Consider the following 12,928-nt stretch of genomic DNA (forward strand, 5'->3'; position numbering starts at 1 on the left):
TTGAAATTTGGGGATGAGTTTAGTATATGCTCGAGAGATGTCTATGAAGAAGATTCTCTGAAATATTCAAGTAAATCGGTTCAGTAAAAGTCGAGAAATCGTGGGCATCTTATTGAAAAAGACGGTTTTGAGAAAAACACATTAAAATTTCGCGAAAAAGAGGTTTATAGTGGTCAAGCAGGTGTATTTCCGAAAATAATTTAAATTTTTAAAAATTCTTTCGTACACATATTTTTGCAAGATTTGCAAATATGGAACAGAAGTAAAAACATTTTTTTGAATTTCTACACTAGAATATTTCCTTAAATGCTCTGATATATGTTAAATCTTACGTCAAAATCTAATGTCAGTGTTATGTTTACCAGACATCAATTATCTTATGTCCAAAATTATTTTTTTTTTTACATAAAACATTATTTATGGTATAACGGTTCATCAATATTTCAATATTGAAAAAATATATATATAAAAATTTACTTACATTTTTACTTAAAGGTATATGTTAAATTCTGCGCAAGTAAGATTTTTATCGAAATCCATATAAGGTCGACCAAAAATTAAATAGGATTTACTATTATTTGTAAGTCAGGGTGCAAAATTGAATTGAAATTTACTATGTGTAAGTATTTTTATTATTTTATTATCGATTATTTTAGAAAATCTAAGCAACATTCCGCAAGCCGGAGGTGCGTCTTCGACATTGCGCGGAAGGACGAAATTTCAACCGACTTATCAATATCCTTCGTCGAATTTCAAAGGAAGAAAGTCGAATTCGTTAATGAACCTTTGCGGTATAATTGATTATAATTAAATTATTTTGCGGTGGTAGGGGTACAGGAAAACGTTTCTTTCTAACATAAAACAAATTGTTTCATCGTGGTGTTTATTAAAAACGCTTTGTGGGATATTGATGGAGGTGTACCTATATGTTTTGTGTTGGACTAATTTTATACGTATATGTTAATACTAATGTGACTTAATGAATATAGGTGATGGTGAACTAATTTTTGTTATTATCTCGGAAATATATGCTGCAAATTTATTGGATAATATTAATGTTACAAACTAAACTTCATGCTAATGTTTCGAGACTAGGCAAATATTTGTGTAAGTCATTCATATACGAGGTCTGTTCAAAAAGTTTTCGTAATTTTCGTTTTTTCAAAAAAATATTTATTTATTCGTCTACATTAATGTGGTCCCCTTCAAAGTAGTCCCCCCCAGATATAATACACTTATGCCAGCGTTTTTTCCAATTTTCGAAGCACCCTTGATATTCACTTTTTGATGTGTCCTTGAGCACTCTCGGCGATTTTCTTCAATCGAGGAAAACCGCCGTCCTTTCATGGGTCTCTTCAACTTTGGGAATAGGAAAAAGTCACACGGAGCCATATCTGGTGAATTTTTGCACTTTGCAACACTTTATTTCATTTTTTACGCAAAATTTAATACAAATTCTTTGACTTTTTCAATTCTTCCATTGTAAAAATCGCCGAGCTCAGAAAAACACGTCGAACCTTAGCGACTACCACAGACAAAGTAAACAGTGAATATAGCTGAAAATTTCATCATACTTTAGGGGCATGTATACCAACACAATAAAAAAAAAATTTTGACAATCAGACACTCCAGACCCGCGAAATTTAATTATTAGTAATTCCGGGTACTTTTTGAACAGACCATGTATAAAAATGAATGTATATCTGTTTGTCCTTTATGCATTCATAAACCATAAATTCGATTTTCATAAAAATTTGGAACCTTTTAGGTATATTCCCGACAGATTTTCGGCCGTTCCGAAGTTTATTTTTATTTTTTGAGTCAATATTTGATTTTTGTATTTTTTTGTATTTATAATGCGTATAAAACAAATACATATAACTCTAAATTTACACCTTTTCAATCTAATGACAATTTGTATTTAATTAATTACTGATATATGGTAAATTCAGAGTGAACAAAATTTAATGTTCAAGAAAAATATTTATTCAAACGGTTTATTGATTTATCGATATCAATAGCACATGCAAAAAATACTGTAAATTCAAGAACAGATATTAAAATATTACACGATTTATACTTAAATTTTATAAATTATATTATTATAAAACTTATTATATACTAGTGCCATTGGTCTCCTGAGCAGAATTATTAGCCCTCTCTAGTTCTCTATTCTGATTGTTTTATATTTCATAATAATAATAACATTATAATTTTATATTTTTATTTTTGATGACACAAACTATAGTCCCGAAACGTTACCAGAAAGTTACGCATGTAATTTTAATATTATTCAATAAATGGTGCAAAATGTGTGTTCATATTTCCAAATATGATATATTTTTTCACTCATAATTGATAATTTTATTTATGTTTAATATTGTCACAGGTTGGTGTCTTCGAAGATCTATAAATATTAATAATTAACATTTTTGTAACATTTGTAACATTTTTTTTACCCACACAAAGTGTCATGGGTTGAGGTACACATGCACACAAACAAATATTGTTTTACACATTTATCTATTTTTTTTTTTGTTATTTCATTTTCTACATAGTTGCTTCTTCTATTTTCATTTTTCACTTTTCTTGTAATTTTATATTTTAATATTTTCTATCATTTTTTGTGCTATCGTGTAATTAATTCTTACTCTTTATAATTTTTTCGGCGTTCTGATTTGTTTCTTTTACCAATTTATATTTTATTCATTTTTGGTTCACGTTTAGTAATAAATTAGTTATTTATATTTTTTTTAATTAATCATGTATATATTTAATTTAATAATGAATACAAAATTTTAACTATTTTCTCGACCCGCGTATACAAGGGTGCCCGGATCGAATCCAGGTCGAGTAGTGCATATAAAAATTAGTTAAAATTGACAATTTAAAACATTTTTAAAAATTGTAAGTGGCTAAGGAACCAATTCGCTGATAAAATAGAAATTTTACGGTCTTATCTTTGTATGAATTAGTAAAAATAACAAACTGTCAAAAAGTTGCGCGATCAGGCATTTTACACATAAAACTTTACTTCACGTTTGTGTTATCGAAGAAACATCGGAAAGGTGCACTTTTGATAAAATTGTTATATAACGTATGTGCGTTTTGTAGGTTAGGTTTGGTGCAAAATACATAGTTTTTAGACAGTTTGTTACTGCCTATTCATACGAAGTTAGACCCGTAACATTTCTGTTTTATCCAAGAATCAGCTCATAAATGTACAGTCTAAAAAGCCAATAATAAATTAGGAAAAAAACATTTATTCATCATGGACAATTGTTCTTACTAACATTTCTCTATTTACTTGTTCTCTACTTATTTTTCATCTATCATGGGCACCTAAATGTCTACTAATTTATTCTTCACAATACCCAAAAAAAAAAAAAAATACTAATTCAATGTACTTTGTCTAGATACCGATTCCGGTTTAGGCCGAGCGACGCCTCCTCGAAGGGCTCCCTCTCCAGGAGTCAGGCATTTACCTTCGCCTTCAGGTGGCCTTGGTCCAGGTTCTCTGCCTCCTTCTCGAGGCCTGTACAGCAGTGGTCGAAGAGGTGGTCCAGGAAGCAGTGGAGGGTTTGATGATGCAGCAAGCGATGTCAGCAGTGCTGCTGGCAGCCTCATGATGGACCACTATAATGGTAATAAATAGTTTGGCTACCAGCAAACAGGCCATCGTTAAGTTTATAAGTATGCCTTACCAAATTTCTTTACCCCCAGGTCCAAGGCTCTACAAACAACCCCTGGCCAAAAGTAATCGTAACATAATGCTGAATGCAGTCGAGTACTGTGTCTTTCCTGGTGCTGTCAACGAGACAGCCAAACGAAGAGTCCTGGACGAGATGATGAGATCCGAGTGCAAACATTTCCTGATACTCTTTCGTGATGCTGGTTGTCAATTTAGGGCACTCTATGGATACGATACCCAGGATGGAGAGATGGGTGGTGCTGCCGGTATGGGAATCGATGATAAGGTTATCAAGTTGTACGGGACTGGACCCAAGGTGGTCGATGATAAGATGTTTGATAAGTTTTTCAAGTAAGTAGAAAAAATAACTAGTTGGTTTGGTATTTAGCCTTGAGGCAAGTTACATGAACTTCCCGATATGTGTAAATGATCGACTTAATCAAAAAAAAGTGTAAATAATATACTTCATCAATCCTACTTTTAAAAAAAACGATAATAATTTTAGCAAAGTTTGACGAATTTTTAAAATTAAACTGTTGTAAGGCCGTAATATTACAGTAAGTTCTATAAGAACATGATGTATATCGCCAAAAAAAGTTACATGAAAATCGGCTTAAATTTTTTTTTCAACAGTTAATTACAAGAAAACGGCTCGGTAGATTTTCACCTAAAATTAATCAGTACCATTCCCAACTAATATCTTTCGAACAGTTTTTGATTTTTTAAAATCGGTTCGGTAGGATGGGCTTAAATGTGGACGAAATGTTTAACACTTTTTTTCAACGGTTAATTACAAGAAAACGGCTCGGTAGATTTTCACCTAAAATTAATCAGTACCATTCCCAACTAATATCTTTCGAACAGTTTTTGATTTTTCAAAATCGGTTCGGTAGGATGAGCTTAAATGTGGACGAAAAGTTTAACACTTTTTTTCAAATTGCAAAGAAACGACTTGGCAGATCGTCGCACAAAACTGACAAACGATAGTCCTCACCGAAATATATCAAATGGCTTTTAAATTTCTGACATCGGTTCAGGCGCTTTTGAGAAAACGTCGATCAAAAGTCTAATTTTGACAAATGTCAAAAAAACTATACCAATTTTTGCAAACTTTGACGAATTTTTAAAGCTAAACGAGTTGTCGTAGGGCCGTAATATTTTAGTATGACCTAGAAAACTATGGTATCTACCGTCAAAAAAAAAAATCATAAAAATCGTCGATTTTTTTTTTAAAAAAACGTTATTACAAGAAAACGGCCCGGCCGATCTTTACCAAAAACTAATCAGCACGATTCCCAACCAATATCTATCGAATGGTTTTTGAATTTTCAGAATCGATTCAGAATTGCGGGCTAAAACGTGGACGAAAATTTTTCACTTTTCTGCAATTTACAAAGAAACGGCCCGGCCGATTGCCGCACAAAACTCAGAGACGATAGTCCTCATCGAGATACATCAAATGGCTTTTAAATTTTTGAAATCGGTCCAGCCGTTTTGGAGAAAACGTCGATTTACGGCAAAAAATCTGTTCACACACACACACACACACACACACACATACTTTTTCCAAAGTTGGTCTCATTCGATTCAGAATGGCTTGAAACGTCGAGAAAACATAAAATTAGCGAATCGGATTTTTTTATGAAAACATAAACTTCTCCTTCGGGAAGTTAATAAAATATTTAATTTGACATGTGCATATATTGGAAACATATCAAACTAAAATTGGATTAAATTGTAATAATGTTACACATATATGAGGGTCATTCTTTTACAAATCGTACGGATTTTCGGAAAAATAAAATGTCACATTTTAGAATTGTCTGATTTATTTTACACATATTATACATAAAATCATTTGACACGTATTTCAGGATTTTGCTGAAAAAAAATTTTTTACCTAAATATTTATGATTGAAATATGGATTTTTTGCTCAATTTCTATGAACATCATCAGTTTTGCTAATCGGATCAGTATTATTATTTTTATTATTGAAGTGAACTTTATAATGATTTAAAAATTTTGTTTTTGTAATTTTCTTAACAATAACAACCCTTAAATATTTACAAAGGTTTTACGTACCCTTCATCCAAATTGAATTGATTAAAAAAAAACTTATTTTTTCTTTCTTATAAGTAAGAATTTAATCGATTTTTTCATGTGGAGTGTTAGGAATGTTATAACATATTATAGGCTTACGAAAAGTAGGTTTAATTATGAAAGTTCGTTAAAGTTTGAAATTAGTACTTTTGTTCTGGGTTTTCTACTGATCACCGTTGACGTCTACTCTTAAATATACACTTTTTAGTTTTTGCGGCAGTAGAGTTCGCTTTTTTTAAATACATTTTGCTCGTGAGTGGAGTTTCTCTTTCATTTATTTTTTGCATATAGATTTATTTTATGTCATTTTGCTCGTCAGTAGAGTCTCTTTTCTTTTATTTCATTTTGCTCGTCAGTAAAGTTCCCCATTTCTTTCATTTTTTGAATATTGATTTTTCTTATGTCATTTTGCTCGTCAGTAGTCTCTTTTTATCTTATTTTTAGTTTTCTTGCCAGTAGAGTCCTTTTCTCTACCTATGTATTTATTTGGCAAATTAGTTTTTTATTTTTATTTTTAGTTTTATCTTTTTTATCTTTTCTGTTCTTTTTAATTTGATCGCCAGTAGGGCCCCTTTCTCTTCCAGTTTTTTTTTTGGTTATCAGTACAGTTCCTTTTTACTATTATTTTCAGTTTGTTTGTCAATAGAGTCCCTTTTGCCTTATTTTTTATTTGCTCGTTAGTAGAGTCCTTTTTTAATTTTAGTTCGATCGTCACTAGAATCTATTTTTATTTCATTTTCAGTTTGTTCATGAGTTGAGTCCCTTTTTATTTCCAGTTTGCTCGTCAGTAGAGTCCCTTTTCTTGTGGCATTTTTATCTGGTCATCAGTATGGACCTTTATTAATTTTATTTCTATTTTGGTCGTCAGTAGAGTTCCTTTTTTTTAATTTTCAGTTTGCGCGTCAGCAGAGTCCTTTTTATTTTATGTTTAGAGTCCCTTTTTCTACCGACATTTTTATCAGTTAGGTATTTTTTTATTTTTATTTTGAACGTCAGTAGAGTCTCTTTTTATTTATATTATTTTCAGTTTGTTCGTCAGTAGAGTCCCTTTTTATTTATTTTATTTTCAGTTTGGTCATCAGTAGAGACCCCTTTTTATTTTATTTTTAATTTGATCGACAATAGAGTCCCTTTTTAATTTATTTTTATTTTGTCAGTAGAGTCGCTTTTTATTTATTTTATTTTTAGTTTGCTCGTCAGTAGAGTTCCTTTTTATTTATTTTATTTTCAGTTTGCTCGACAGTAGAGTCTCTTATTTATTTTATTTTCAGTTTGCTCGACAGTAGAGTTTTTTTATATTTATTTTATTTTCAATTTGCTCGTCAGTAGAGTCCCTTTTTTATTTTATTTTCAGTTTGCTGGTCAGTAGAGTCCCTTTTTTATTTAGTTTGTTCGTCAGTAGAGTCCCTTTTCCTCCCGTTATTTTTTGTGGCCATCAATATGGCTTTTTCTTAATTTCATTTTTATTTTGATCGTCAGTAGAGACCCTTATTACTTTCATTTTCAATTTACTTGTCAGTAGAGATTCGTTTTTATTTTATTTTTGGTTTGCTCGTCAGTAAGTCTCTTTTAATTTTATTTTCAGTTTGCTCGTTTGTAGAGTTTCTTTTTTAATTTATTTTTTGGTTTGCTCGTCAGTAGAGTCCCTTTCTCTGCCGACATTTTTATCAGTACGGTCCTTTTTCATTTTTATTTTACTTGTTAGTAGTCTCTTTTTTATTTTATTTTTGGTTTGCTCGTCAGTAGATTCCCTTTTTCTAAGCATTTGTTCTATAATATTAATATTTGCTTCGAATACTTACCTTCTCATGACGAGTATATTTGTCAATTAAACATGACCGGTTGAGATAATTAGTTAAGAGAACTTTATGAGAAAATTTTGACATATTTACATATTCTGTGAATATACTCGTCAATAAATAAAATTTTGCCACTTACCTATGACGAGTATATTCGTCAATTACAGATAACTGGCTAAGCAAATTTTATGAGAGAATGTTTACATATGTTTTATGAATATACTCGTCAGTACACAAAATACTGACACTGACAATTTTCCATGACGAGTATATTCGTCAAGTACAAATAACTGGTTAAAAGTATTCTTACACATTGTTACATATTTCTATTCCCAACGCATGACGAATATACTTATCAATACCCAAAATTCTGCCACTTCTCCATGACGACTATATCCGTCAATTCCTATTAACATCTCCTTTACTTTTCAGATACAATTCCGGTGGCAAATGTTTCTCTCAAGTGCACACGAAGCATTTAACAGTAACAATAGACGCCTTCACGATTCACAATTCCCTTTGGCAGGGCAAAAAGGTCAATTTGCCCAACAAACGCGACATGACGCTCGTCATCTGATCACATCGAATGGCAAATGGAATTTGGTGGAATTTAGAGTCACTGGTAAATGTACCATATTATATACATCTACACTACTACACGTACAGATAGATAAATTATTTTTTTTATTATGGATTTTCTTAAACGATTATGTGTCAAAGTAATTATAGTTGGGGACGACATAGGGAAAAAGATATATATGTGTATATATATATATATATATATATATATAATTGAACCAAGGGCTTCATTTTTCTTCAAAAAATTATTTATTCAATTTTTCAATTATTTTAATCAACGTTCCGGGTATGTAGGATGTCTACTTCTTTAGTAACTATTGATAACATGTATAAAAATTGTTATACATTATACATTATTATTATACTTATTTAATAATTTGAAAATTTAAAGAATTTATTTTTCATCTTTTTAAAAACGAAATTTTGCAATACATTTTCTTAACAGATTTTCAGTTTTGTTAGTATGTTTGTTTATCACCAGTAATGAGTTTAAATCTGTTTGATGAATTTGGTACACTTTTTTACATTTTGGTAAATAATTTAAAAACTTTTTTGTAACACTCTTTTTTAGTTAGTTTAGCAAAATCTAGATGAAATTTATAACATTTGTATACAAACTATTTTATACACCATGTTACAATTTTTTTGGAAAAAACAAGTTTGAACTTGACCTTAGGCATTTCAAAATTTCCAAGATGTCTCATGTTAATTTGGGACACTTTTCTACATTTTGTTAAATAACTTCAAAATTTCTTCTTGAACATATATATTAAGCTAGCTTAGCAAAAACTAGATAAAATTTACTACCATTCTATGCCAAATGCTTTATACGCTCTGGTACAAAATTTTTGAAAAAAAAATAAGGTTGAAATTTGCCCTTATGTATTTCATTATGATTATGTATTAGTAATTGCGACTTGTTAAAATGGGACAATTTTCTGCAATTTATTAAATAACTTGTAAACTTCTTCGTGGACACTTTTTTTTCTTAACATAAACTAGATAACATTTATAACAATCCGGTTTAAAATTGTTTACACACACTGAAACAAAAATTTTGAGAAAAACAAGTTTGAACTCGCCCTTATGCGTTTCAATATTTTCATATTTGGGACACTTCTGCAATTTATCAAATAACACGAAATTTTCTTCTTGGACACTTTCTTTAAGTTAGTTTACCAGAAAGTAGATAAAAATTACTTAAATTCTGTGCAAACAGTTTTATTCACTCTGACACAATTTTTTGGGGGGAAAAAACAAGCTTGTTGTTGCCCTTATGTATTTAAAAATTTGCTACGTTATTTGGGATATTTTTTCACATTTTGTCAAATAACTCGAAATCTTCTTTTAGGACACTCCTTTTTATTTAGTTTAGCAGAAACTAGATACAATTTTATCAACTTTACGTATCATCTCTTGTATACATTTCAGTGCAAAATTTTTGGAAAAAACAAGTGTTGACTCACCCTTGTTTATTTGCTATTTTGTAAGATGTTAATTGGGGACATTTTTCTGCAGTTCAGTAAATATTTCAGAAACTTCTTCTGGGACACTCTTTTTTATTTATTTTAGTAAAAACTAGATAAAATTTATTTAAATTCTGTGCAATTAGTTTTATACACTCTGATACAAAAATTTTGAAAAGAAAACAGGACATTTTTTTATCGAGGTCATTTTTTTGTCCGGGACATTGGTGCATTTTCATATGTGTTAAAAGTTTATATTAAAAATATATTTTTAAAAAAGGTTAAAAGAAAATTCTTTCAGATTTAAAATGATTAAATAAGTGTATAAATATATAATAATAAATTATTTACTTGCTATCAATAGTTTCTGAAAAAGGGAACATCTTATATTCTGGAGACGTTGAATAAAATAATTAAAAAATGAATAAAAAAGGTTCAGAAATTCATATATATATATATATATATATATATATATATATATATATATATATTTACCTATATCGTCACCATGTATGTTTTTATTATCTTATAATCTGCTTTTGTCAATGTAATTAATGAAATTGTTCATACTTATATATTTAATATTTATAAAACATGTATATGTATATATATAATATATATATATATATATATATATATATACATATATATACATATACATTTTGCAATTAATAGAGCAATTAAAATAATAAATAAATACTTGTAAATAACAATTGCAATCTGCATAATATGTTTTAAATTTAAATTGAATTAATAATAATTCTTATGCTTTAATTCTGATGAAATCGATTAAGCATAAAAAAAGTTTACGCATACTTAAAAGTTATACTTAAAAAAATTAATGAAGGATTTTGGGGGGAGATGATTGATATATATATATATATATATATATATATATATATATATATAATTGGAAAAGAAACATAAATCAGTATATTAAAATATCGGAGATTTTTGAGAAAACTGGTGTATTAATTTTTACCTCTTTCTATATATACGTTTCGACACATGATGTGTGTCATCATCGTTCAATAAATCATCAGACTAGACTAAACCTAGGCACAAAATTTGAAACAAATTTCTTTCTAAAAAATGACAAATTCAATTAACACAAAAAATTCCTCTTTTTTAAATCGTCTTTTTTGTTTTTTAGTTTTACGTTTCGACACCCAATGTGTGCCATCACCATTCAGTGAATTAAATCAGAAATAAACCAAAATACAAAGTTTGAAGCAAAATTATTAAAAAAAAATTGACTAATTTTAAAGACTAAATTTAGTTAAGAAAAATCAACAGGAACATAACTACTACATCTTTAATAGAAAAAAACCTGATGATGGAACATATCTAGTTCCGAAACGTGGTAATGTTTTTTATATCTTTGAAAAATTATTCAAAAATCGATTTTTTTTTAATAAAACTGATGTATTAATTTTCACTTTTTATTTTTACGTTTCGACACGGGATGTGTGTCATCATCATTCAGTAAATCATCAAACTAGACTAAACCGAGACACTAAATTTGAAACTTTATTTCTAAACAAATGACAAATTTGATTAACACAAATATGTCCTTTTTTTAAATCGACTTTTCATTTTTTATTTCCCAAAAAATGTTTTTTTCCAAAAAAATTTTTTCACAAAATTTTTTTTCACAGAAAATCAAAGATTATATATATATATAGTCCATAGTTTTTACCCTAAAAATTTTTTTCTCAAAAAATTTTTCCCAAAAATTTTTTCTCCCAAATTTTTTTTCCCAAAAAAAAAACATTTTCCAAAATTTTTTTTCCCAGAAAATCAAAAATTATATATATATAGTCCATGGTTTTTCCCCAAAAAATTTTTTTCCCAAAAATTTTTTCCCCCAAATTTTTTTCCCAAAAATTTTTTTTCCAAAATTTTTTTCTCCAAAAATTTTCTTCACAATTTTTTTTCCTCAGAAAATCAAAGACTTTTTTTCCCCCAAAAATTTTTTTTACCCATTGATTCTTATTTTTCATTTTTACGTTTCGACTCTCGATGTGTGTCATCGCCATTCAATAATAAATCGTACACCGGGGAAAAACAAAACACAAAATTTGAAACAAACTGACAAATTCAATTCACAAAAAACATTCTTATTTTATTTCTCAAGAATTTTTGTTTTTTTTTAATTAAAATTATTGTTTCTATATTTATTTGTTTTGGTTTTGTATGATATATTTATTTTTACTTGATAAATAATTTGATATTTTTTTTATATTTTAATTCACGAAAAACATTCTTCTTTTATTTCCCAAGAATTTTTATTTTGGAAAAAAATGTTTGGGAAAAAAAAAATTGGAAAAAAAATTTGGGAAAAAAATTTGAGAAAAAAAATTGGGGAAAAAAAATTTTGGAAAAAAATGGAAAAAAAATTTTGGGTTTGATGTTTTTTAAATCTGATTTCTTGGAATTTAAATTTATTGAATGATGACACACTTTACGTGTCGAAACGTATTAGAAAAGGATGGGCAAAACAATTATATATATATATATATATATATATATATATATATATAAAACATCTCCCCCTCGATCCCTTTTTACGATCATGACAAAAAATGGGTATTTTTTGATTTTATATTTTTTGTACATTTTATGTTTAGTATTGCCTTCGGTTCGATATTTATAAATCAAAAACAAATCGGTTTTCTTTCAGAAACCAAACAACTGCAACAAAAATGAAAAAATGCAAAAATGCAAAAACACTAAAGCTAAAGAAATTATGAATACTGCCGCCTATGCTTATTATTATTATTATTATCATCATCATTATTATGATTATTATGAATTTGAGATTAACAATAATGAAATAAATTTAATAATAATTGATAATGAACTTTTTCAATGTGTATTTGCATCTCTTTCTGTCTCTCATGAGAGAGCGAGATGGAGAGAGAGAGTCAAGGGTGAAAAATGCAACAAGTTTTTTTTTTAAGTTGAAATGAATTTAATGTAAAGACATCTATATATAAATAAATATATTGTATGGTTTTGTTATCTAGTAATGTAATTATTTAACAAAATAAATTTAAAATTTAATACAAATTTGCGTTTAATTAACTTCCCGTGGGGTAAGGTATCGTAATCGTCCGAAAATCAACGACAAGATTAATATAAATCGTTTTTTTTTGAGAGAGAACGGAGCATCCGATTTGAATGATTCAAAAAACATTCAATCGTTAATAACGGAGAGGAGTGGTGATTAGATTTTGGCGAAGGCAGGTGCAGACGTTTCGGAGATACCGAGCTAAATGTACAAAAAATT

The 12,928-nt window shown here is 28.5% G+C and overlaps 1 protein-coding gene across 1 annotated transcript in view; it reads left to right on the forward strand.

Moving 5' to 3' along the window:
* Positions 1 to 12,607, forward strand: part of LOC113364044 (patronin-like) — a 64,288-nt gene extending 51,681 nt beyond the window's left edge. The window contains exons 26-29 of the mRNA XM_026606504.1: positions 3,417 to 3,644; positions 3,724 to 4,042; positions 8,024 to 8,213; positions 12,320 to 12,607. Of these exons, the coding sequence (XP_026462289.1) occupies positions 3,417 to 3,644; positions 3,724 to 4,042; positions 8,024 to 8,168 (692 nt within the window). The 3' untranslated portion in view covers positions 8,169 to 8,213; positions 12,320 to 12,607. The remainder of the gene's footprint in view (positions 1 to 3,416; positions 3,645 to 3,723; positions 4,043 to 8,023; positions 8,214 to 12,319) is intronic.
* The last annotated feature ends 321 nt before the right edge of the window (positions 12,608 to 12,928 follow it).

Source organism: Ctenocephalides felis, unplaced genomic scaffold (genome assembly GCF_003426905.1).
Source record: "Ctenocephalides felis isolate EL2017-DRISC unplaced genomic scaffold, ASM342690v1 CF-g0.4_SCAFFOLD_00845, whole genome shotgun sequence".
In the NCBI taxonomy this organism is placed as follows: domain Eukaryota; kingdom Metazoa; phylum Arthropoda; class Insecta; order Siphonaptera; family Pulicidae; genus Ctenocephalides; species Ctenocephalides felis.